We start from the raw sequence: 24,573 nt of genomic DNA, 5'->3' as shown, positions 1-24,573 counted from the left end.
GAATGCGCTATCACTACTCTCATACATGCTGTTAAGCTCTCAGTGGGGTCTGAGTGCAGTAAAAGCCATCCTGACTAAAGCCCATAAAGGCCTGCAGCTTGCACAACTGAACAAAAACAGGAAACAATGCAAACGGTTTAAATTTACCACCTCCACATGTCACTGAGTCGGTACGGTTCTTTAATACAGCAAAGCAGTCAGTTCTTGTGCTGTTTGAAACACAAGAGACAAATAACCCAGGTTAATTTCTCGAAATAAGTTACTTCAGATTTCATTCTTTAAACAGAATAAAAACTATTATGATGCCATTAGCCTTTTTTCCAGTTGATCAGAGCCTATATGAGTATTTTGTACACAACTTTACCTCTTCAGACAGAACTGATTTATGAACATGATCATTGGTCCAGAGTTTGAGTTAAGTGGAATCTGAGCTGCATGGAAAGCAGTAACATCCCCCCTCTGTTGGACTTACTAATATTTACCAGTAACTATTCCTAAGATGAGGACTTCAAAAAAGACTATATCCCAACTTGGAAAACCAAGAAAAGAAAAACCCATACAGACACACCCACTGGCTTGTTTTCAGTACTTGTTGTTTGTGATGTTTGTGGTGGAGGATGCATTACCACGAACACGCTTTCATGAACGCACCCTGAGTTCTAACGCCTTCCCAAACAAATCTCAAACTAGGGCCTGATGCGAGGCACCTGTGGCTTCTCTCTCTGGTGTTTATGGTATGTAGCTGAAATACATAATTTAACATACCCAAAACAACCTTATACACATTCATGTTTATTTCACTGCCTTTTGTTTTAGCTTTGATCTTTATGTTAGTCAAACAAATTGTACTATATGTGGAATCCCAGAGTGGTTGAGATCTGTGAACCTGTGTGTTGACACCCATTTTTGTTTGGATTGTGCTGGATCCTGGTTAATGCCTTCAAAGATTCACCTGTTTTATTTTTATTTTATTATTAAACCTACTCTTTGTTTTTGTTTGGAGTTAGTTTTATCTCTATCTGTCAGGAAGTTAGCCCTCGTCGCTGAGGCCTCCCACACTTACAGTATGCGGGTAAAGCTACTGGGCCCAGAGTGTAGACTGCACCATCTTGTATAGGAGCTCAGGTGAGTAGTTGGTAGCACTCCTCAGTGCCCTCTGTTTGTTTTAATATATAATTTCTAAGTGTGCGAGTGTGTATCAGTTTGTTGGAAGACATAATTACACAGCAATGTATAGTACAATGTTATTTTTTTCTGCTTAATCTAAAAAAACAAAAACAAAAAAAACTTACTGTACCTTTAAAAACAAACAAACAGTGCATTACTTTCTATGAGTAATGACCCGGGCACTGTATATTGGATAATCCATGGTGATGAGTATAGATGTACCATGCTTGCTTTGATTATTAGAGAGTGATGTTATGTCGCAGTGGTCCTGCGCCACATGCTCCTGCGACATCTCTGAAAAAATATTAAGAAACATTGTCATATTCATTCTCCCAGTCTGCAAAACACAGACTGAATAAAATTCCCATCACAATTCCAACAAGGGTAAAAAGCTGGTCTGCTTCTTCATGACTACGATGGACTAACTTAACTGTTTAACTGTTTGTAAAACACTCTGTTCCTCTCTTTAAAGTTTGGGTTCACTACCCTAATGTTCTAATCTCATGCCAATGTCCCTGACCACCATGCAAAACTGAAAAGGAATGTCAGCCAAGGGAACCCCACAGTGTCCGAAGCTGAGAGTTCAGGATCTATCTCTTCTATGCCCCTTGGCGCTTTGCCACCCAGCTGAATGAAAAACTACAGTCTCTGCAGTTTATCCTGACTAAAAAGGTTTCATTATGAGCTGGGTGTCAGCAGATCTCTGCTGGCATGGAAACTTGTCTTTATTTACCACCACAGGCAGAAAACAAAGTGATCATGTTCTTGAGTAAAAACACCTCAAGGGCTTAAAAATGGGCCTAATATCAGGTTTATGTGTGATACCTTCACACAAACCCTTCAGAGAACTGAGGCGGTATCATCCAGAAGCAGATGTTCACTCCGTCATCTTCAGCCTTAGATCTTTTTTTCTTTTTTTCGGATCATCTTTCCCCTTGTCAGTTTGTTTCCACGGTTTAATCATCTGAAGAATCTGAAACCCAATGCCTCGACAGATATTCACAGCTGTACAATGAGTTGCTGTGGGTGTGGGGATTTACAAGTTATTTCTGCAGCTTGTGCAAGGATTCATGTGGGTCAATGCGATGTAAATTTTGTGCATAGGAAATGTAGCTATTCACGAGAGTCCAGTAGTCGAGTCACATCAGTAGACTAATTCTGGAACAATCAATTCCGGGTTCTCTCAGGGAACTCATTGCTGCTCCCAGTCCAACAAGACATGCTTGTTAGATTCATCGTTGATCCAAATTTGCTGTAGGTGTGAATGATTCTGTCTCTCTGTTAGTCTTGTGATAGACTGGCGACTTGTCCACGTTTGTGGGTGGATGGCTACAACATCCAGAAATCTATGCACCCAAACCTCCCAGCACATTTTTTTTAGTCGGCGCTGATTGTTTTGTTTGTAAAATTTTCGACTCCAACTGGAAAATAAAAGAAAAATTGAACCCACTGAAGTCAAAAAGGCCTCACATGTTGAATTTACAACCTGAAAAATATGACATCTCACTTATATGAAATCCAGTGCTTCCCGATTGCTGTTCTCGAATTTCTTATGATTGAATTCCCGTGTTAAACTCATCTGTCAAGGAGAGCCTGGGGTTGATAGGTTTTTTTGGTGTCAGGTGAGGAGATCTCAGATTCGCTGCCTAGCCCTGAGTGGGAGGTGATGAGAGCAGCCCTGGCACTGGATAGCAGAGAGGTAGGAACACATTCTGGGTTGCAGGTTAACACTCCCTGAGCTGGCACGACCCCTGCAACTATTGGGTCAACACATCTCTCCAGTTCTCTCAGAAAGCGGAGAGTTGGCAGTCGGATTTAATCCTGCTTCTGTGAAAATAAGCAGATTTTTTTTTTTTTAAATCTCACAGCCCAAAAAATCTGCAGGATTTGTAGTACTTTTTGAAAAAATAACTAATTGTTTTGGCAGAGTGAGCTGTATTATATTATTTATGTTAGAAATGACTATTTTGCTCATCTGCTTTTGAAATGTTAAACATTTACCCTGCTTTCAGTCAATCATGTTCAATTAAGAGACGTCGATAAGGGTATACAGCTCTGCTTGTATCTTGGTTGCCTGCTGCTAGTTCGCTTTGACAAATATGCCGTCTAGAAAAGCAGAGTAACATTAGACAAGACATGAGAGGTACACACATTACAGGAGATTTTCAGGAGAAATTGCAGGTTTTATTGTGGAAATTCAGAATGGGTAGACACACTGTTGCCATTAAATGTGGACGTTCAAATGTTCAAACTTGTTCCTTTTGGGAACAACACAACAAAAATGACTTCTGTCCTTTTCCCTTAAATATTTCTGTAAAAGTACTTTCATAATGAAAATCTTAAGAGTAAGCCAGCAAGCCATGAGTTTACCTTTGCAAATCATGCTGTGAGAACTGCTTCTGATACTGAATCCAGGTGTGACATCTGAAAGATATTTTACCTCTAGAGTGTAAATCTAAATGGACCAATGGCAGGTCGATACCTGGCAGAACCAGATAACCTTCAGAAATACAAAACAGCACAGCTCAGATTTGTTTGCTTTGAGCTGAAAGTGAACCAACACAGAGAGAGGGCTGTGTCTCTGCTGATGGATGGAAGTGTTTGTTCTCCAGCGAGGAAGGTGGAGGCGATAAAACACAGCTTCCTGTGTCTGTGAGCGGCTTTGTACAATATTATCTATAAGATATTCAGCTGTACACTTCCAGCGTGGTATGCTGATGGTAAATTTTAATTTAATAATGTAAATATCAGTCTGATTTTAAAAAATGCACAAGAAGTAATATCACCAATTTGCATGTGCAATCTAGTCCATATTAATCATAAAATAGATTTCGGTTTTTATTGAAATTTATATTTTTGCAGGACTTATTGTGTCTGAAAAACAATCAAATAGGAGATATACAGTAGGAATGGACAACCTCTCCTGAGGTGATCCACCTTTAAAAAGCTGCAATACAAGCTTCCAAAATATGTTTAAAAGAAAAAATGTGAGCTGCTTTGCTTCTTTTGTGGTCTCCCTGTGTAGACGACAAAGATGATGTTCTCAGACTTGAAATACACTCCATGGCCTGTTCATTAGACACACCTTTTGATAGTACTAGTCCGGAACCCCTTGTTCCTTCAGAACTGCCTTAATTCTTTGTGGCACAGATTCAGCAAGGTGCTGGAAATGTTCCTCAGAGATTTTGGTCTATTTTGATATGATAGCATAGCACTTTGATGCACATCCATGATGTTAATCTCCCATTCCATCACATACCAAAGGCGCTCTATTAGGTTGAAACCACACCCCCGGTGGTCTGAACTGTTGATACAAGGCAGGGTGCATCCATGCTTTCATGTTGTTTACACCAAATTCTGACTCTACCATCTGAATGTTGCTGCAGAAATCGAAATGTCATCAACCCACTGAGTTTTTCTCCAGTCTTCTATTAGCCAGTTTTGGTGAGCTTCTAACTCTAGCCTTAGATTCCTGTTCTTACCTGACATGTGTGGAACCTTGTCTGGTCTTGTGCTGCTGTAGCCTGGACCTGGTCTGGTCTTCTGCTGCTGTAGCATGCAACATGTGTGTTCAGAGATGTTCTTCTGCATCTTCTTCATTGTTATGAGTGTTCGCGCTACTGTTCCCTTACTATTGGCTTGACGCAGTCTGGCCATTCTCCTCTGCCATCGAGACCCACCCAGAAGTCGGCATATCAGTCTTAAAGCACTTCTTAAAATGTTGGATAATTGAAATAGCAAAGAGAGATGTGATAAATGTGACAATCAACTGTCACATGAATGCTATTCTCATAATGTTTGTTGGAGAAAGTCTATTTTACTGTGGAGAACAAATGTCTGACTCACAGCTGGATGTCCCCACTTGTGTAAATCATCCACATGAGCTTCATTTAGTTCTACAGAAACCACAAAAGTTCAGCCCTGGCATCCTGCTGTGAAACGAAACACTTCGGGCCTCATGCAAGTCTTTTTTTCTCTTTCTCCAGCAATGAAATGGGAAAGATTAGAAATCTACCAACATGCTGCTCCACCGCAGGGAGAATTAATCTACAGCTCTTACCACAGAACATCACTCCAGAGTCCAACACTCACATGCTTGTAGAGAGAATTCTGACTGAAACTGATGGGGAAACACTCGAACACTTCACCACAGTTTATTAATGGCTCCACTTCTTCCAGTAAGCTCTTGTGTTGAATCCGTTCCACAGCAACAGTTGGACTAAAACATTCTGTGGATGTAAATTATACGCTCAGAGTTCTAATAAACATAATATATAAAAGATGAATGTAACCACTCTAATGCCACAGATTGTTTGAAGTCTGTTATGAACTTTTGAGATTTTACCTTCATCTGTTTAGCGTCTAGAGACTGAATGTAATGAATGAAGCCTGTTTCCCTCCTACAGTAACAACTTTATTGGCTACAATGGACCAATGAGGTTGGTTTCAGTAAACCTTGAAACTACCCAATGAGACCTTAAACTATACTGGATGTAAAAGACGCACCCCACAACTCCCTGTGTTGGCACGAGTGTCAGTTTAAAAAATTGAGTCATCACCTTAACTTGAAGCACAAACAAAATCCAAATAGATGAATCGTTAAAATAAGAAAATAAAAAATTGAGATGTAATCTTGCTTTTTTTTTTCTCATAGCCTACAAAACCAGGGCTTCCTGTACTGAATTAGACTCTTTGAAAAACAGAATTAAAACTAATTAAAGCACATTAATCATAGAGCTGTTATAAAGTGGAAAACTATAGGCTCAAAAAATTTGTACTGGGCATTTTAAAATGGCACAGTGTACAGAGAAAGACTCTTTGAGGCAGCTTCAGGTGGCAGTTATAAGTGCAGTTTTTAGCACTTGGAGGATTTAGTATTTGGAGCCAGTTTACTGAGAGCATTAATCAAGGTTAATGAAGCACTGTCTTCTCATGCATTTCTTCTGGAGACCAGAGGATGTACACACCGTTTCTCAAAGAAAAAAAAAAACTGGCCTTTTTTCTTCTTTAAATTTTTTTCAAGGCTTTGGGTTTCAAGTCTCAGTAGATGTAAGTTGGCAAAAAACTGATCTGTTTTTTGGGGGAGTTGTTTTGTTTTACAGTGTGCGAGTGTCAAGGTTGTTCAGGTCAGTCACTTCTCTGCTCAGTTTTATGAGCTTGAGCATGAAAGGGGGCCGCCACACCATGAATTCCCTTCCCAGAATGCCCTTTTGTTTGACGTGCCACTGAGTAAGATCTGCTTGAGCTGGTAACTGTAGCAACAGCGGTGTGTTGTAAATGTGTGAGGGTTTTGAAGAAGTGGGCGAAGACCAAAACGTAGAGTTTGTTTGTCTGAGTCTGAAGGGCACACGGCTACGAGTTCAGCCGGAGTGGACATCACAGTCCAGACGAAGGTTACAATGCCATCATTATTTCCACAATTGGAACAGTTTTTTTCCATTCAAGGGAAAAATGATTCTTTCTGTATTTTCTCTAATCATGTCTTTCGCACTGTTAATTACACAATCTTGTGGCACTGTTTCTTCTGTAGCATTAAACCAATATTTAAATGAGCGCAGTAGATGCAATGATTTAAAATTAAAATAAAGTATTGACAGTATATGTTAAGGTTCATGAAACCTCTGTATCCTGTCAGCAATGAACAGTAGTTTGAGAAAACCTTTTTCTGAATAAAGGGCTTTTTAATTAAAAAGGCGGAGTTGAAAGTACACTTGGAACAATCGGCTGTATAGCTGTCTGCAACTGAGGGTCTCATGCACCCACATTCTTTCTTGCCATCCACATTCATCTCATCGCTCGTAGTGATTCTCCTTTAAGGATCATGGATACATGTTGAAATGAAAGAGAGTAGGCACATGTAGTTTACACACAAACTTTGTGGCACAAAAGTTTTTTTTCTTTTTAATCCTGTGTGGCTGCTTTTACAATCAGAATTATGATCTGAATTCACTGCTGTGCCAAACACATTTTGCTTTTCCAAGATCATAAATCCTCTATAGGCTCCTCATGTATTCAATTCTATTTGTTATTTTAGGTATTACATTATTTGTGGTATAAAGTATGAAAATGTCTAAGAAAGGTCAGGCAGGGAGGGGTGGGGGGGATAGGAGATGATATTAAAAGCATAGAGTACGAACAGAAATGCACAATATTTTGGCAACTGCCGCACCTACAAGAAAAACAAACATACAGCACCTAGAATACAAAAATTAGAAAATGCACAGGCACATAAGTTCTTGTCGTGTGTGTGTGTGTGTGTGTGTGTGTGTGTGTGTGTGTGTGTGTGTGTATGTGTGTGTGTGTGTGTGTGTGTGTGTGTGCGCCCGCCCCCCCCCAGGAGCCAGAGGCAGAAGAGATGTCTCCAGGAGAACCAGGCCATCCAGGGCCCCTAAGAGTACTGGAGACACACACACACACACACACACACCAGGTATTTTGTAGAGGGCACAGCAGTCGTGGCAGTTACGCATTTCAACTTTTTTTCTCAAAATAAATTTTTGACTTTAATCTCAAAATTTCAACTTTATTCTTGAAATGACAAGCAAAATATTTTCTTTTTCTTAAAGTGGCCCTAATACTCTGTACCTGTGAGACCAGGGAGCTGCAACTTAGAGGATCATAACAGTCATGGTTAACAGATTGACAGCTTTCAGTGTAGACTTAAATTAACAGACAATAAACCACCCGTGGTATTTAAAAGGTGGATGTTCCCCATTCCTCAGCAGACTTTACCATGACCCCTCCACAGGTCCTGTGACTGTGAAGAACAGATCCACTCCAGGGCGGGAATCCACATCAGTTCCAAGATGAATCGTCTGAAGCCAAAACACTTTTTCTTTTTTCCCTACATTGTAAAGAAGTTTATTTCTCCAGTGAAGTTGGACATTTTAAAACTCGAGTTTATTGAAATTGACTCTTTTTTTTGGAGTTGGCCTCAAGTGGCAGCTCATGAAATTGCAACACTGCAAGTTACCTTTTTGTAATACCAGAGAATATCACCTTTTGGGCACGTCATCCAGCCTTATCACCTTTCTGCAGAATAGTTTCCTGCTTTAGTGCTGGTGGACAAAAGTCACTAGAACATTCAAGTATAGTATGTAAACCAAACAAAACTCCTTGCATCCATAGAAGCTGTATTTGTCTCCAATATCAGTACTTTTGTGTACACTTTTTATTTTATTCCATGTTTTCTTCTGTGATAAAGTGCTGTTAGGGCATTTGGAGGGGGATTGAAATGTTGGGGAGGAGTTGAGGATGTTTCAGTAGTGAATATTTTGGGGGGGCTGATGGTGGGGTGTTGAGGGTATCATCTTTCATACCCCCTCGGGGGAGACCACATGACCCAGAATAACAGGGAAAGGCAGCGAAGAAAGAGACGAAAGAGAGAGATGTTGGGCCCTGCTGCTCTGAGCTCTTCAATGAAAACCACATGTAGGACAGAGGGAGGGGGGTGAGGTGTGTGTGTGTGTGGGAGGGGGGGGGGAGTGTAATGACTAAAAACCCAGCCTCTGAGAAAGAGAGAGAGAGATAGAGGAGGGAGTCCCTCTGAGCCTTGCTGACATTCCCAACCAGCACTGCAGGGGAGAGCACTGTGGTGAGATTTACAACAATAAGACAGTGTGTGTGTGTGAAGAGTCTTTAACAGTGTATCACACACGCTCTCTCTCTCACTCATTCTGAGCTCTGGGCTTTGATACGGCTGCAGGACAGACAGCTGCCTTCACTGTCGATTTGGAACAAGAGGAGAAAGCTAATCTCAGCGGCCGGTGTGGTCTGTTTTATTTCTACCACAGGGAGAAAAGAAGATTTCCAAGCAGCAGAAGAAGCAAAGAAGCGAAAGCATGTCCAACGCTCTGGTGAGGAGAAACTCCAGCAAACAGGGTTTACAAAACCTGATGAGGTATGTGGTCGATCCGTTTTTCCGTTCGTGTTGCTGGTTCCTGTTTGTTTCGCAGAGAAAGAATCGGGTTAATATTTAAACACCACACAAACACACTCACATTTCACTCACTCAGTTCTTCATTCTTTTTCTGCTTCAGTCAATAAACAGGACATGTGAGGTTTTCCCGTAAAGCTCTGGAGCATGACTGAAGGGTTTCATATCAGCACATCAAGATAAAGAGTGTGTGTGTTTGTACTGTAAACATAATGGGAACAGTGGGATTACTGGGAGTGTTTTGGGTCATGCAGGGTTTTGGGGGGATTTAGGGATTTTGAATCGCCTTACCTCCTTTCAGTGTACCTAAAAAAGAACAAAGGAATCATATTAAAATCTACTTTGTACTCTATTATTTTCTATTAAAAACACACTTAAAAGGAAATGTAAGACTGTAAAGTGTGGAGGTTTGAGGCGAGCCCCACGCCCAGGGCTTCTCTGTTTCACCAAGAAGGGAAGTGGTGTCAGTGACCAGTGTCAGAGTTGAAAGGTCACCTGAGTCAGTCTTTTGTTTTCTGGGCTCGTACGGGTGGCAGCACGTCCTGTCTATTGGGAAAGATTTTGTTTTTCATCCTGTGTGAGGTTCCAGTGCGACTGTGGTTTTTAACAGAGATGATAACGCACGCTCACATGCTGAGGTACTCACGCGGTAGAGGGAGGATGTTTTATCTTTTTTTATCCCTCATAGACATAAATTATTGGCTGACTTGGCTTTCAGTTTTGCCACATCTGTACAGATGAGTTTTAAAACAGACGGTTTGAATTAAATAGGAGGTAACATCCTTCAGAGCAGTTGGTGCACCACGGAAGCTGCGAGGGAAACCAAAGTAAAGACAAAACTTTACATCATCCAAAACGGTCTCTGCAGCGACTCAGGATAAAGTCAGTCATGACCCATATTAACGAGTGTTAGCTCAGTCCATAGAGGTATCCTCTCAAGCAAATTTGAGATCCAGCTCTTTCATGCCATGTTTTATATTCACATTTAGGTGGATTTGTTTTAATCTTGGTCATTTCAGCGTAACCTGTAAGCATGTGTGACTCTTAACTTTGAGAATGTGTCACTCTGGGATAACAGTATTGCTCAACTAATGAATTCCCAGTGGAGATTATGCATTTTGCATCTGTTTGGGTCCACTGTGATCTGGATTGGGTTTACAATCCTTGCATGTATTGATGACTGTCCTCAGGTCTCTAGTGTTTGAGCTCCATCTGTGAACGCTGGAGTTTGAGTAGGTGTTTCTGTGTTGTAAAAGTCCCAGTTGTGTTTGTTGAAGTCGTGTAAGGAAATGCATCATATGCTTGACAAATGTCTGAACTCATCTCTCTATTTGGAGACTTTCCATTGACTCAAAGTTTCTCCACAGAGAACTGATGCATGTATTTGTCATAGACTGTCCTGACATTGCTGAGTATTCACTTACGAGCGTTCGTGGTGCCTCGGCGACTCTAGAGGTGTCGTAATCAGGGGGCTCAGAGTAAACCTCTGAGTCACAGTGAGAACGGTATTCAGGCTTTGTTTATGCACAGATAACAGCTGGAGGAGGCAGTGTGTCACTCTGATTCAGTCCACTTAGCAGATGTCCTCAGTCTGGGGAGCTGACGGAAGCAATGACGTAATACCAGAAAGACTGCACAGCTCAAAATTGAAGGTGCAGTGATTCACTTGGCATTTTTGTGTCTTTTGTTATCAAACAGGTCAGTTTCATCCAGACTGTTTAGACATTTCTTGAGTTTTTACACCAGTGTCTTCTTCCAGATACAAATGTGTTCTCCTGTTATTTGATCTATAATCATTTCAGAGATTCCCACATATGTTTTAGGAATTTATTAACATTCGAGTGACTTAAAGTGAGTCAATTTATTCATGGAAAACATTAACTGATTAGCTTAGATCAACTTAACATTCGTTGGCAACAATCTGAATCAATCTTTTGTTTTGTAGATAGGTAACACTCACAGACTGTATATAAAAGAGTCATTTTTAACTTGAGCATCATGGTCACATTAAAAATGGGATGGATGTGATGAGCAAAGTGTGCGACTGAGAAAATGAACGCATTCCACACTGATTGGCTGGTCATTGGCCAGTGAGCTTACTCGTGATAATATATTTTTGACTGATCATAAATTTCATAACAAATTTATTATCAAATAACTTAAATTGGAAGTATTTATTGACGACAGTACAACCAGAAGATTCGCCCCCTCTGATCATTAAAGATAAATCAAAGTTCTTCCCTTTTAAAATCTGATAGCAACATCTTTTGTACAGTCTGTGTGTGCACCTTCAGTCAGCACAGGGGTGGAGCGCTTGTTTATGCAAACATTTTACTTTTGTGCCCTCTTAAAATTCTCTTAAACAGAAGAATCTAAAAACATGAAACTTCTGGGACAGTTTATTCAAAAATCTGGCATGCACAATTTGGAAACTGATGTTACATTGCCAAGAATGAAGCAACCAGACCTCCCTCCATCCATTTTCTTAACCTTCTGTCCAACTCAGGATTACTTGGGCATGAGCTATCTCATAACAATGAATAGTCTTTATAGTGTTTTCCATGTTTGTTATATAAAGATAAGCTTAAAACGTTTAAGTTTAAAACAAACAAAAAAAAGTCTTTGTATGCATAGAAACAAAACTGAAACTCAATCAAAAGCATGCCAGGACTACAGGCAGTGACATCACCCAGACCAATCAGAAATGCAAGCTCTGCAGAGACTTCTCCATAATGTCCCTTTTCAGTGGCACTAACACTAGATCTGTGTGATCAGAAGAACTCAAAGAAAAGGTTTAATCTTAAAAATACCTGTGTAATAAGCACGTAACATAGCTTAAAGGAACAACCGATTGGCGTGAGGGGAAAACATTGTCGATGCCACGCGAGCAAACCTCTGAAATATTTTAGCTTTTCTCCTCCACCTGAGCAGGATTGGTGTATCTGACAAGCTGACACTGTTTACTAGATACAAATATTATTTCACGATAGATCTCAACAGGGACACAAACACAGAATATGTCATCAGTGTGAGCTCAAATCATTGGATCGGGTCGAGGCAGGCAGTTGATCTGTTTTTAATCAGCTCTGCGTGGGAGACAAACACTGCCCTCCTCCTGCCAGCTTGGTGGGGCCTGGCTCAGCCCGCAGCAGTGATGTCACCCAGGAGGCATACCTGCCTCAAAACAGCCTGAGTGCTGCGACCTCTGACCTTCGAATCCCCCACACTTGGGTGGGTTTCCTGAGTGTTTATGGTGCAGGGAGATAGAGCGAAGAATGTTTGGAGGGAGTTGGAGTGGCGTAAGTTGCTGAGTGATGGGGGCCCTGAACTCTCCCTCCCTCTGCAGGTTGTCCTCATTAAAGGGATGGAGGGAAAGTAAACACAGCGGGGCTTCCTGTTTCCAGGGGTCGTATCTCTGAGAACAGATGACAGGTTTTCATCGCTCTCACTTCAGTAAACATCGAATGATAGCCTAAAAACCCAGGAACCAAAAACGTTCCTGCTATCTGCCCTCATGTGAGGGCAACATCTGTTTTTTCAGCTCATAAACTGCACCCATTATTGTAAATTTAAATTTGTTAGGAGCCATTTGTAGCATCACCTAGGTTTTAGTTCCCTTGGACGTTCAATATATCAATGCGGTCTTTTGACGAGAACTATACCTGAAAGTAGCAGAGAGTTGTCTGTGTTAATCCAGTCACAGCCTTAAAACACCCCAAAACTTCCTTTTACATCTAAATTTAGTTGGAAAAGTAAAAAAGGTGGAAAGTACTGTTTTTAGATTATTACAGACTTGAAGTTTACATACTGAGCAATTTTCTGTTGGTCTAAAAGTTGAGTTATCAGAGTATGTGTGTCAAGGGTGTAAGTTAGAAGGGAACAGAAAGACATGTTCAAGGTTCAAGGTTCAAGGTTCTTTATTTGTCACATGCATAGTTATACAAGTATAACACACAGTGAAATGTAGCCTGACACGCTCCTCGACATGTGCAAAAAAATAAAAAAATAAAAAGATCTGGTAAGATCTGGTTAAAATAATAAAATATATATTTTGTTTACAGCATAAAAAAATGTATCCTGATCAGGGGAAAGAATAATTAAAAGAAAACTAAGCACAATAAAGGTCGATTCCGCAGTTCGCAAGCTCCGCTTCCGCTAAACACAGTGAAGCAGCAACAGTCAGCCATCCTAATGTACCAGGGGTGTCTTTATGCATTTTTACAACGGGACTTACCCCGCGAGGGTAATTAGGGAAAGCAGGGGGCGGAGTCTCTCCAGGAGAAGATCCAATAAATACAATAAGAACATGCAACACTAAAATACACTCAACATTAAAACATAACAAAGCATTCAACACTAGATAAGAAATCCTTCTTCCCCGGATGATGTGTATTATTTATATTATTGTAGGGTCTTAACCTTACAGTATAAAGCACCTTGAAGTAACTGTTGTTGTGATTTGGTGCTACATGCCAGTGGATGGTGAACTTTTACACGTGGAGCCATGGGCTTCATTTTTATTTTACTGTTAGCAGTAAAATAAGTTCACGGTCACACATGTATGCAGTAAAAACATCTCATGTGTTAAATTCCATGGAAAATGTTAGAAAAGTTCCATTTAAGGTAGACACAGAGAATAACCTTTTAATTTCTCAGGATAAATCTTGTAATTTTGAGACATGAATCACTCAAGTAATTTGAACTTTGTTAAAAGTCCACCCTGACATTTTCACATGGAAAAAGCTTTCCCAGCTTCTCTGTTCTCAGGCCACTCCACTCTCCGCCTGTTGCTTTTTTGTTTTCTGCCTCTTTAATGTAAAATAAAGGTTTGGATGCAATCAGATACACAGTTTGTGTTTGTTTGTTTGGGGATAGATGGTCTTGCTGGGTTCCGGATTTGTTTGGATTCTCATGGAGCGATCGCACAAGATTCTGTTTTCCACTTTTGCTGCGTCCCTGTGTTCTTTTAATTTTCCATTGATCCACATTTATAGAATAGTTTATAGAACATTTATAGAATGACAAACTTTTGCTTGAAGTTACTTTTTTGGGTTACATTTTACTGGCAGGAGCTTTCTCACTCGCCGTCTCCTTTAAAGCCTGTGTGCAAGCAAACCTGCAGGATTCCCAGACTTCGGGGATAAGTGGTCTGTTTGTGCTCTGCATGGGGGGGTTGGACACCCAGAGATCCAGCCATAACATGGTGATTACTGTCTCTGGCGATGTTGCTGGAGTTCTAATCGAGACTATTTGTGTCTGACTGCGGGATGATTTGTTCCACTTTTTTACTGCAATGCAGAAATATATCTTCTCTTATCTCTTTGCTTTACTTTCAGTTGGCATTTATTCTGTCATCACTAACTAAGAAACTAATTAAAATGCCTGAAACAAAGAAGAGAGAAAGCACTTACCTTACAAAACACTGTGCAGAATCTCAGTTATTCAGAAGTGCTTTTGAAGCTGCCGGTCTGTCTGTAGATTTCTTCAAATTTAAAATAATCATTTGTTTTGAACTAAAGAAACACCTGCAGGTCCAGGTGTCTTTGACTGAACCTTTTCTGAATGAAAAGATACCAGAATAGAGCTGAGGACATTTGAATCACTTGAATCAGGACATGGCGGCTCTGTTTCTAGTTCGAAAGAGATCTGGCAGCTCTAGCCTGTTTAATATTCTCCTCCAGGGACAGTGAGTGTCATAGGTTTATTGATTCAAGAGCCCCAGGCTGGAACAGAAATATTTAGGCACATTTTCCTTGTCAAAAATGTTTGAGCCGTTGTCATGGTGAGGAACAAGAGGCACATGTGCTTCAGATGCTGCAATCCTCCATTTAAATGCACAAAGAAGCATAAAGTTTATTTCCTTGGTTTCCTCTCTTTCCCTGGACACAGTTCTAGAAATAAATTCAGTACAACCCGTTTTATGGGTACCAGGTAATGATGCAAGGTTTTGGAAGGGAATTAATACAAATAACACACTACAGAGTCTACTGGCATGCTATTGCCCCTGTAGTTACTATAGCAGTGATCTAAGCAAAACATCAAGGTAACATTCTGATGTTGAACAGGGGCAATGATTACTGTGTTTGCATGCTATAAATTTAGTGCAGCTGTGGCTTATGGTTTGCGGGATTTAGGTCCTGATTTAAGCACCGATTTAATGGTAAAATTAAGAATTTAATGATGTTGCTGGATGGAAAAAATAAGAGGATCACCAGAGATCACCAGTTTATCCAAAGTTGAATGTATACTGGTAACTGTTGTTCATCTCTGAGAGCCCTTTAATGTATATAATTCAGTTCCTAGTCGCTGAAGACTTATTAAGACATTTGCCAATATGTTGGAGTTCTCACCTGCTGATGCCACTGCAGGAAAAAGTTTGGATCATCACATCAATTTTATTGTTTGGAGAAAATAAAAAATAAATTCTTGTTGGAGTTCTTGCACTCCAACAAGGCAGATGGCCGGCTGTAATATTGTTGAGGCTTTAATTAAACACTTGTTTCGTTAAAGTCACAATATTGTTTCAAATTGTCCATCAAGCAGGAACTCACTGTGTGAAAGTTGATGGGTGCAGCTGAAACTGGATTACTGTTGTGCCCCAAGGCTCTGTGCTGGGACCACTATCAGTTTCAGTGTTGGGGTCGTTAATCAAAAAGTGTTACGCATTAATCAGTACTTAAAGTAATGCAGTACACCAAAGAAAGTACTTTGTTACCTTATTTTCTTGTTTCTCTTTAAAATGACCTGAAATGTCACCTAATTACCTGTTAACAATAAACACCTGTGGGTACGGTTCCACTCACAACTTTCCCTAATGAGTATACAGAATATCTTTCTTTGAAGGCACAAAGCAAAGTTAAAAATCAACACAAAGCAATTCCTGCAGTAATCACATTACAGGTACAATCCGTAGCATAAACAGAGTGTTCCAGTGTTGATGTTAAATGTGTTGAAAATATTAATTTTAAGCAATCAGTTTTAATAAAACAGAAATGTTTAACATGATGTCAGTGAATTTGGAGTCGACTTAGAGGAAACGTCACGTAGATGCAAACATTAGTTAAGCCAGATGTCACTGTTATGTTTGGTTTTAGTCCACAGTTGCGCAAACTTGGGCTTGTTTTTCACTAGTAGTCCATTTCTCAGACCTCTGAATGAATAGATCATCTGTAAAATCATCTGTTTTCTTTCCTATGAAACCGTTGATTGCCCTACCAAAGAATTTGTTCTGACACGAGCACATTGACTAAGTGACTGTGACACTGTAGCATTAGCGCCCTGTCTCTTGCATAGAAACAAAGGGAAAACAACACTGATATGTATTTATTGTAAAGATAAATTCTAAACTCTTTTATCACCACTTTTCTAATATATTTGATACTTATGTTTGAAATAACGATTTGCTTGATTGATACAATTTCATGCATGTCATAATTTTTGTGTGACATGTGTGTCTATTAGTGTCATCTTGTCTGTATGCATGCACAGAGTATGTAATGCTGATGTCCTGGAGTTTGCTAACCTCGTTAGGACTTCCCTGATGAAACAAATATTTGAAGGTCAGGTTAAGCTGCAGAATCTGTGCTGAGAGGTTTTCTGTGTGACATGCAATCATTATTTCGGACAACACTCAGTTTTTTTTAATTTTTTTATAAATGTACCGAAACATTTTTAAGAACAGGTATGAGGTTGAGCTATAAATGCAGACTTGGCAATAATTTCAGGGGTTAAATCATAATACAGTGGAACCCCGACTTACGAAATTAATTCGTTCCCGAGGGTCTTTCGTAAGTCGAAGCACCCGTCGCGCCTTTTGAGTGAACGATAGGCTATCGGCTAATTGCTAACTGCAACAACAATACGTCATTCAAGGGGAACAGCGAAGCGCAAGTACGAAAGCCAAGGGGGTTGTCACATGATTCGGAAGGCATTGTGGGCATTGTCGGCTCAGCCAATCAGAGCCAGCGGATTTCTTTACACGGGCATTTTGCCGTAACACGGGCAGAAATATTGCCGTTAAGTACCTTCGTAACTTGAATTTTTCGTTAAATGGGGCATTCGTAAGTCGGGCTTCCACTGTATTTAAATATCTGGGGCCTCAAATATAAATAACCCGTGTTTGGACAGATGGGGGATATTTCTTCATAAATTCTGTGAACTTTGACCCTGTGGTTCTGTGATGCTCGGCTGCTTCTTCGCTGCTCGTCTGGTGACTCCCATAACTTTTTTTTTCAAATAGGAAAATGGAAATCTTTTCTGTTGTAATTGATCCGCTGTCCTGACTTGTTTCAACACTGCCATGACCTCATCTTGCAAACGTCTTCCCATCATCCGTGCCTGTCCCACGAGGCCTGGCACTCTTTCAGCCTGAGAGCAAACCATGTTATTATGCCACTGAAGTCAGTCAGCCCTGCGATGACAAAGTGTGTGCTTGCGAAAGAGCAGCGGAGGATTTAATACATTAACCTCACTTCTCCTGAGATGAATCCCTCCTTTGTTCTTGTTCCGGTGAAACATGGTTGGACAATAAAGTTAAAGCCTGGACAAGTTCAGACAGGGAGAGCATGGCAGTGTGCAGTTTAGTGACTCTGTTGGCAGGTGGCAAAGCTTTTATCTGGTTTGTGGCTTTGTGTGTCGTGTTTCTGGTTCTTTCTGCTGGTTGCTACAAATGCTGGTGATTACAAAGCTTAGGGTTTCTTTTTCTCTTATTAGATCCGCTAGCAACCGGCTGTGTCTCCAAAACACAAGAAAGCAGTTTATTCTTAAAGAAGCAGTACAGCATTTTGGGATGCGACGATTTTAAGTTTCTTCCCGTTAGAGTTGCATTGGATTAATTTCATCCAAATGAAAGTGAAGTGTACACAGCTGCAGTTCCTCTAATGGCCACTTGAGGTTTTCTCCAAAAGTGAAACTGAAGAATGGATGCACAGATATTTATTATGGAAGGAAAAAGTGGAAATGCCAATATCATTGCACGCCACACACCACAAGAGCGAAGAAATAAATGTTTTAATAAAACCCTTCATGAAGCACATCTGCTGCTCTGTTTACTGTAACCACTTTCCTCACTTGAACCTGCTTTCATATGTTCCCTCTTGTTTATTTGTGTAATCTGTCAATCACACTGACCTCAAGGGCTGGAGGGCGCTCTGTCGGCCGTTATCTGAGGACCGGTTCAGGGAAGCGGCGTGCTCGGTCATGCCTGTGGTGTCAGTTTACAGAAGAGCAACACAAGACTGGAGAAAAACCTGTTTGATTCCTGCTGAGGTAGAACAAGTGCGCTGTGCTTGTTTTAATTGTCTGGAGAAGCAAAACTACCCTGACAGAGTACAGAGCAACTCCAAGCTGTGAGCCAGGTTTAGGACCAGCGCAGACATCTCTGTTCTGCAGCAATGATTAAACATTGCAAATGATTTGATTTTGATGACACAAATCATGAGAAGGAGGAAGTAAAGCTAACTGTAATCCCGGTATTTTAGAAACACTCTGATGGAGATTAATCATTTAGCCCGAATCAGTCTGAGCAGCTGCCAGGCATGACAGAATCCCACAGTGCTGACTGCAGAAAGGAAACGTAATGAGAGGACAGCGTGGTGAGTTTCACTTAAACAGTCTGCTGGGTCAAAGCTCGGCAGTTTTCAACACCCAAACTGCTGACAGCAGCAAATCAAGCAGAGCCAGGTTTTATGTGCCAACTGTGCTCCACTTTAGGGCTCACATAGGATTATTGAATAGTTCTTTGGCATTTGTAGGTCATTTTGGTTTATACTTGCCACAAGATATTACACGCAGGTACTGTGCTGATAGTTTTACTCAGAAACATTCCACCTGTTGGAGTTGGAAAGTCATATTATTAAGTTCTGCCGTCTTGATTATTTTCATGACCCATCCACCCCAACCTCCTTTCCTCCCATGATAATGACTACAGCCACTTTAAAAAAAAAAAAAAATTCTAAAGTCATTTTGTATGATTCACAGTTCAAAATAATCCTTGCCCATATTGTACTGGGCCTTGGTCCAGCCAGTCAGTTTGTCCTCTATCTAAAATTAGCTGTTTTAGCTCCTCCTCTTTTTAAGGCCACTATCCAATCTGTGATACTTGGCCCTTTATTGCACAGGAAACATAGAATCTTTGAAAAGTACCTAAGATGTGTGTGCTGAATCATATCTCCTGAACCAGCGTGCTGATGAACTCTGCTCTTATCAGCTCTGATATGTCTTCCTCCCTCAGTCAGTTTTTCATCCTTCCTGTAGGCAGGGAGCAGCAAAAGGAAATGAAAGAATGGAAAGGGGTGGAGAGGCCCGAGCATAGATGGATGTGGGTCAGCAGGGTGTTTTGCTGAGGTGGCCCAGAAACTAATAGTCTGTGTGTTGAAATGGAGAAAGTGAGGGGAAGCAGTGTTTGCTTTCAATGTGCAGGTAGGAGTGGTCATTGTGTCAGGACAGTTTATTCGATGTCAGGATGACAGACGTATTAATATACAAAGATGTATACTAATATACATCAATGTGGAGTATAAAACACTTCAAAGCTATGAGCTGAGCCATCAGTGTGACCACATGCCACGTCAGAGACACGATCATTCATCTGAAGTGCTTGTACTAAATGCTTTTGGTGTCCACCCACCCTTGAGGAAATGATCTGTGAAAAGGTCAACCAGCCAGTTTCCAACCATGCTTTTTAGAGAGTGGGAAACACATTATTCAAGTGACCTCGTTGAGGGTGAGGAGATCTGCAGATTTTGTTGTTTCTTTGCAGTTTGCACCCATCCCAATGAGCTGTTCCGCATTTAATTTAAGTCCCGAGGCTTGCACCAACATCCTCCTACTTCAATACCTACAGAAATTAAATGACTAACTTTGCACATTTCAGTTGCAAAGACTTTAGTAAAGCCAGAGTAGAGGAAATCTGAAGTGTTGAAGCTTCTCAGTTGGCAGGAGCAGGATATTAACATAAAGAAAACACCGAACCCAAAGCTGATCTTCATTCTGAACAGACGTTTATTCCCAGTAAACTGGAGCTGAAAACAAAGAGCAGCTTCACTTTGTTGATATAGACTAAATCTCTGAGATCTCAGGAAGAAGGACGAGTCAAAGGAGTTGACAACGCAGCTTAGACCAAACTGTGCCTAAAATAAGTCTTATCTGTAAATATCAGAGATCATGCAGCCGGTTCTCCTGCATCAATCCATTGTTTTGAAGAAAAGATGAGGGCGGAGGAGCAGATGGAGCCTTGGAGCCGTTAGCAATCTATTAGTGACACAGAAGCCAAATGTGAGCTTAGTAACTCGACACCTGAGCTCGCGCAACTGTTAGTCCTCCACATGCCTCTTCTGGGAAAGAAGCTGGATAAACACAAGACTCTCAGCAATATACTTTATAATTCAAAAAAATTAAAAAATGCTTTCAGCTATTTATCTAGAAACTTGGACAAGAGTAAAAAGACACTTTATTTAGGCCCTTCAGTCTAAATTAGAAAAATCTACAGTTCTATCAAATCTGATGTCAAAACAATGGAATATAATATAAGTGCCACTGAGGAAATGGCCATACTTGTTGCCAAAAACAATGACTAATCAGGCAGATAGTTAAACGATGGTTAATCAGACACTACAGGTAGGAGCCTGGAGAGGTAGCGAGGGCAGAAGTCACAGGTGACCACCGTTCTGCTCGTGTTTCAACCTCTATGGTTTATCACTTGGTCCCTTTTGTTTTTTTTTCAAATCATTGATTCATGTCACTCACTTTACATTAACTTTTCTTTAGGTTTTAATTTGTTTACTTTGCTTCATTTTGTTATTCGTTATCCTGTATAACCAGTGAGCTCATTTTTCTCTGAAAGCTGATTTGCAAATTGCTTCTTTTAATTGAAACCAACATATCTAGTGTTTGTTGGCCATCAAATAAACAAAGAAAACGTTGCACTTTTTTTTTCTTATGTTGCCGTTTCCGTGTGAGGGGAGGTGCTGTCTTTAAATCCCCCGACATTGGTGTAAATCAAAGCGTTGTTGCAAAGAGTGCTCGCGTTTGGCTCGCTGTCTTCTGATAAATAAAGATCAACTGTGTTTGTAATAAATACTGTGATCTCATGTTGACATGAAGCGTAGTACGATTGTGTTTATCTGACGCGCAAACAGACGGCGGTGTTTCTCATCCGAGGCCCGGCAGATGTTCTTCTGGCCTCAGAGACTCACTGTTCAGAAACCCAGGAGGCTCAAGAGACGACCGCGAGTCAGGAATCTGGGTCATGTGTGATACATGATGAAGATTGTGACATTTCCCAACCTCCTCTGTTGAAAGAAGTACGCCATGTGGAGCAATACCACATGGAAAAGTACTAATTATTCCCCCAAAAAGTCTCAAAGTTACTGCAGTAATTACTTCAGTTACTGCAGGAAAAATTCACGTCTTTTGATCTGACACATTAATAAGACTGAAAAATACAGGCAGTATTTTTGATTACTGAAGTACAAAACTGGTGTAAACATTTCAGACTGTATGTTAGGGAAAAAAGGTAGACTCGTTTTTTTTTTGTTTCGGTCTTTGCTCCCCGCTCATGTGCACCAAACTGTGCTGTTTAGGGATGAATAACATAATAGGAAATATTACAAAAGTCCCAAAGATCATGACATGGTTGGCAATGGAACGTGTTCAAACCTGCCTGCACTCTTAGTGAAATGGAGTGCTCCTTTCTTTCCAGGCTGACGGCCCAGAGGAGCATCGAGGATGCCGAGGAGGTGGAGAGGGAGCGTCGTCGGAGAGCTCGAGAGTCTTTACGCCGGAGGAACAGCGGCTCAGCACCCGGAGAGTCATCACTGGACGGCGAGATGCCGCCAGAGGAGAACACGTGAGTACAGAAAATATTGCAGAGGCCCTTTACATCCCAAACGCTTCCTTTTAAAATATAAAGAATGTGATCTCTGGTTATGGTGTTTGTACGAAAAGCAGCCTTTTTCCGAGTAGGACATCTGGAACATGCTGGTGGGTTTTAGTTGCTGTTTTGGAATATTTATTTGTTTAAAGAAAGAATTTTTTCTTTCTTTAAACAGTTTGCAACACGTGACTTCTTGCTTATAAGCAGCTCTGGCTCATATATAAGGGACGTAGTGTCTGTGTTCACCCCCTTTTTTTTTTCTATTTAGTGAAGTCTCGTTCTGAAGCTTCGAGCTGAATGTTGTCATCACTGAAACCAGATGCAATGACGCAATGAGATAGATTTGACTGTGATACTGAGACACACTCTTTCAATACTTGCAAAGGCCCGCACGAAATCACACCCTGCTTTATTTTTTCCTTTTTGACTCTAGTGGGTGACGTAAAGTTCAAAATTTACATCATGTTGTCGTTGGTAAGACTTAAAATTCATGATTTAAGACTGCACAGGAAAGGCTTAATAAGCTAAGGGGACATTGTTCCCCATAGAACTTTTGTGCAGTTTGTTTTGCCACTCAGCAGTCACCTCCTGCTGGCCCTCAGAGAAAATGGAGGTTTAAAGCACTTTCTCACTGTGTTATGTGAAGGACACACATGGGTCTTCATCACGGAGCTGCAAACTGAGCTTTTAACCTTTCAACAACATGACTGACTGAATATTATGCAGATGAGTTAGTGATCTTCTCCCCATATAGTGCTGGGCTTCAACAATTATTCAAGACCTGCTCAAGAAACGGTATAATTACATCTCCGACCTGCCCTGCACTAAGCTCTGTTAGGTTTTATTCAAAGTTATGGAACCACTGGCGTTCTAGCCATAGTCACTCGTAGATGAACCCTGGTATCAGGATTTAATTTTAACAAATAATAAAAAAAAAGGTCTGAAGCTTGAGAGTCCGTAGATTTCAGTGGATATCTAGATATCCAATTCCATTTCAAGGCCTGAATTTGCTTAATCTGGCTATGTTCTCACTCTAAATCATGGAAGTAGGAGGAATCTAAATATGGTGGAATTCCTTCTCCATGCAGTCATGAGAACCCAGGAAGCTACTAAGTGCAAACATTATTCATTCACTCATCTCATGTCCAATGACTTCCTGAACAAGCTGCTAACTGTGTCTGCATGTTTTGTTTTTCTTTAATTTCCTGATGATGCAGTTAAAAGATTTTGTCATCACGTTTCCCAGTCACGAACCTCAAAGTTCAGCCTGTTTCTGCAGCGGTTACGCTCCCCCCGGCCTGCCTGGCTGCTTTACAGGGGTTCACAGACGTCTGGTTACATAAAACAAATGTTTCCACTGGGAAATGCCACAAACAACCTCTTCCATCCTGTCGTATTGACATGAAGACCAACACGCAGCTGCCTTCTCATTACACAACCGCCAAAGAATGTTTACTACCAAGCCTCCATGTCGGAGCTCGTGGTCTCTCAGCTGACTTTTAATTTCAGGCTCTTAATTATAGCTTGCATCTTCAACACCTTTTCCTTCATCACGTCACAGGCTCAGCTGGATTCAGGCTGCGGTGAGTCAGTATGAGGTAGCTCCACTGCTGTGGTTTGTAATTGAAAGGTGTTCTGTGAGATGCAGGTGACGTAATGCTGGTTTCACCCCGAGATCAGTGAGCTCAGAAGCGCTGACAGATTTTGAGCTTGTGAATGTTGGTTGAAGCAAATGCTGCCTTTTATCATTTACTGGATCTACAGTGACTCCATTTCTGATTCCACTAGCCTCTCTCTGTGGCTCTAAGCATCAAGCCCATTGGTTTCCACTGAAGAAAAATGATCAGAAACAACTCAAATATATTCTTTTATTCAAAAAGATGTGAAAATTCTAAGTCTGCAGATACATTTTCAGACTGATGTACATTAGCTATATGTTTTAGTGCACTGATACAAGGCACCAACCTTCAGGGCAGAAAAATGAAGCCACTGTGGAAGCTGCAGTTCCTCTAACGTCCACTTTAGACTCCAAGAGTAAGTCAGTCCCCATAGACTCCCATGTTAAAGTGTCCAAAGTTACAGAAGGATTAGCCCTGTTTACTGCCTGCTCTGCACATGATTTCCCTCCTTAATATCAGTATGAGGAATTGCTTTCTTTTCTGATTCTTTTGGATAAGTAGGGGTGTAGCCACATAGCTAATAGCTAATGGCCAGAGCCATTAGCTATGGGGGGTTTTGGCTATAAATGGCATCAATCAATTGCTTTGGTCACACTGAGGAGGTCCAATCTTTTATATACAATCTGTTATTCATTAAATACAATTTAATTCATATTTATTAGTTAAACATCAGCTCTGTCGATCATCTAATAATATTTTGTCCACTCTGTTAACATCGATGAGAAGAAATATTCTGAGCACTTACAAATTCATTGCTGTCCAAAACTGATTAGGCGGGAGGAGTGACGACTCGCTTTTAGAGCCGGCCTCGAGTAGCCGTTAACTGCACTTACCTTCATTCAGAGGGAACGGTACCATTTTTCATAAAATGCAGTAAATCAGGAGAGGTCATCAAGCGTGACCGAGTGCTGCCTATC

General features: G+C 40.8%; 1 protein-coding gene across 2 annotated transcripts in view; it reads left to right on the top strand.

Annotated features, from left to right (window-relative positions):
• The first annotated feature begins 939 nt into the window (after nt 1-939).
• Nucleotides 940-24,573, top strand: part of lsp1a (lymphocyte specific protein 1 a) — a 46,683-nt gene continuing 23,049 nt past the window's right edge. Inside the window, exons 1-3 of one of the 2 annotated variants that reach the window (XM_085280836.1) lie at nt 940-1,125; nt 8,961-9,067; nt 21,804-21,950. In XM_085280836.1, coding sequence (XP_085136962.1) covers nt 9,009-9,067; nt 21,804-21,950 — 206 coding nt within the window. In that variant the 5' untranslated portion in view covers nt 940-1,125; nt 8,961-9,008. Of the gene's footprint in view, nt 1,126-8,742; nt 8,762-8,960; nt 9,068-21,803; nt 21,951-24,573 lie in introns of those variants that run through there. The other variant, XM_085280837.1, reaches the window with a different exon arrangement.

Source organism: Mchenga conophoros, linkage group LG7, assembly GCF_057382185.1.
Source record: "Mchenga conophoros isolate Kocher_MC1m ecotype Shallow Benthic linkage group LG7, M_conophoros_male_GT1.1, whole genome shotgun sequence".
NCBI classification, from domain to species: Eukaryota; Metazoa; Chordata; class Actinopteri; order Cichliformes; family Cichlidae; genus Mchenga; species Mchenga conophoros.
This window is presented reverse-complemented; position numbering and strand designations above follow the sequence as displayed.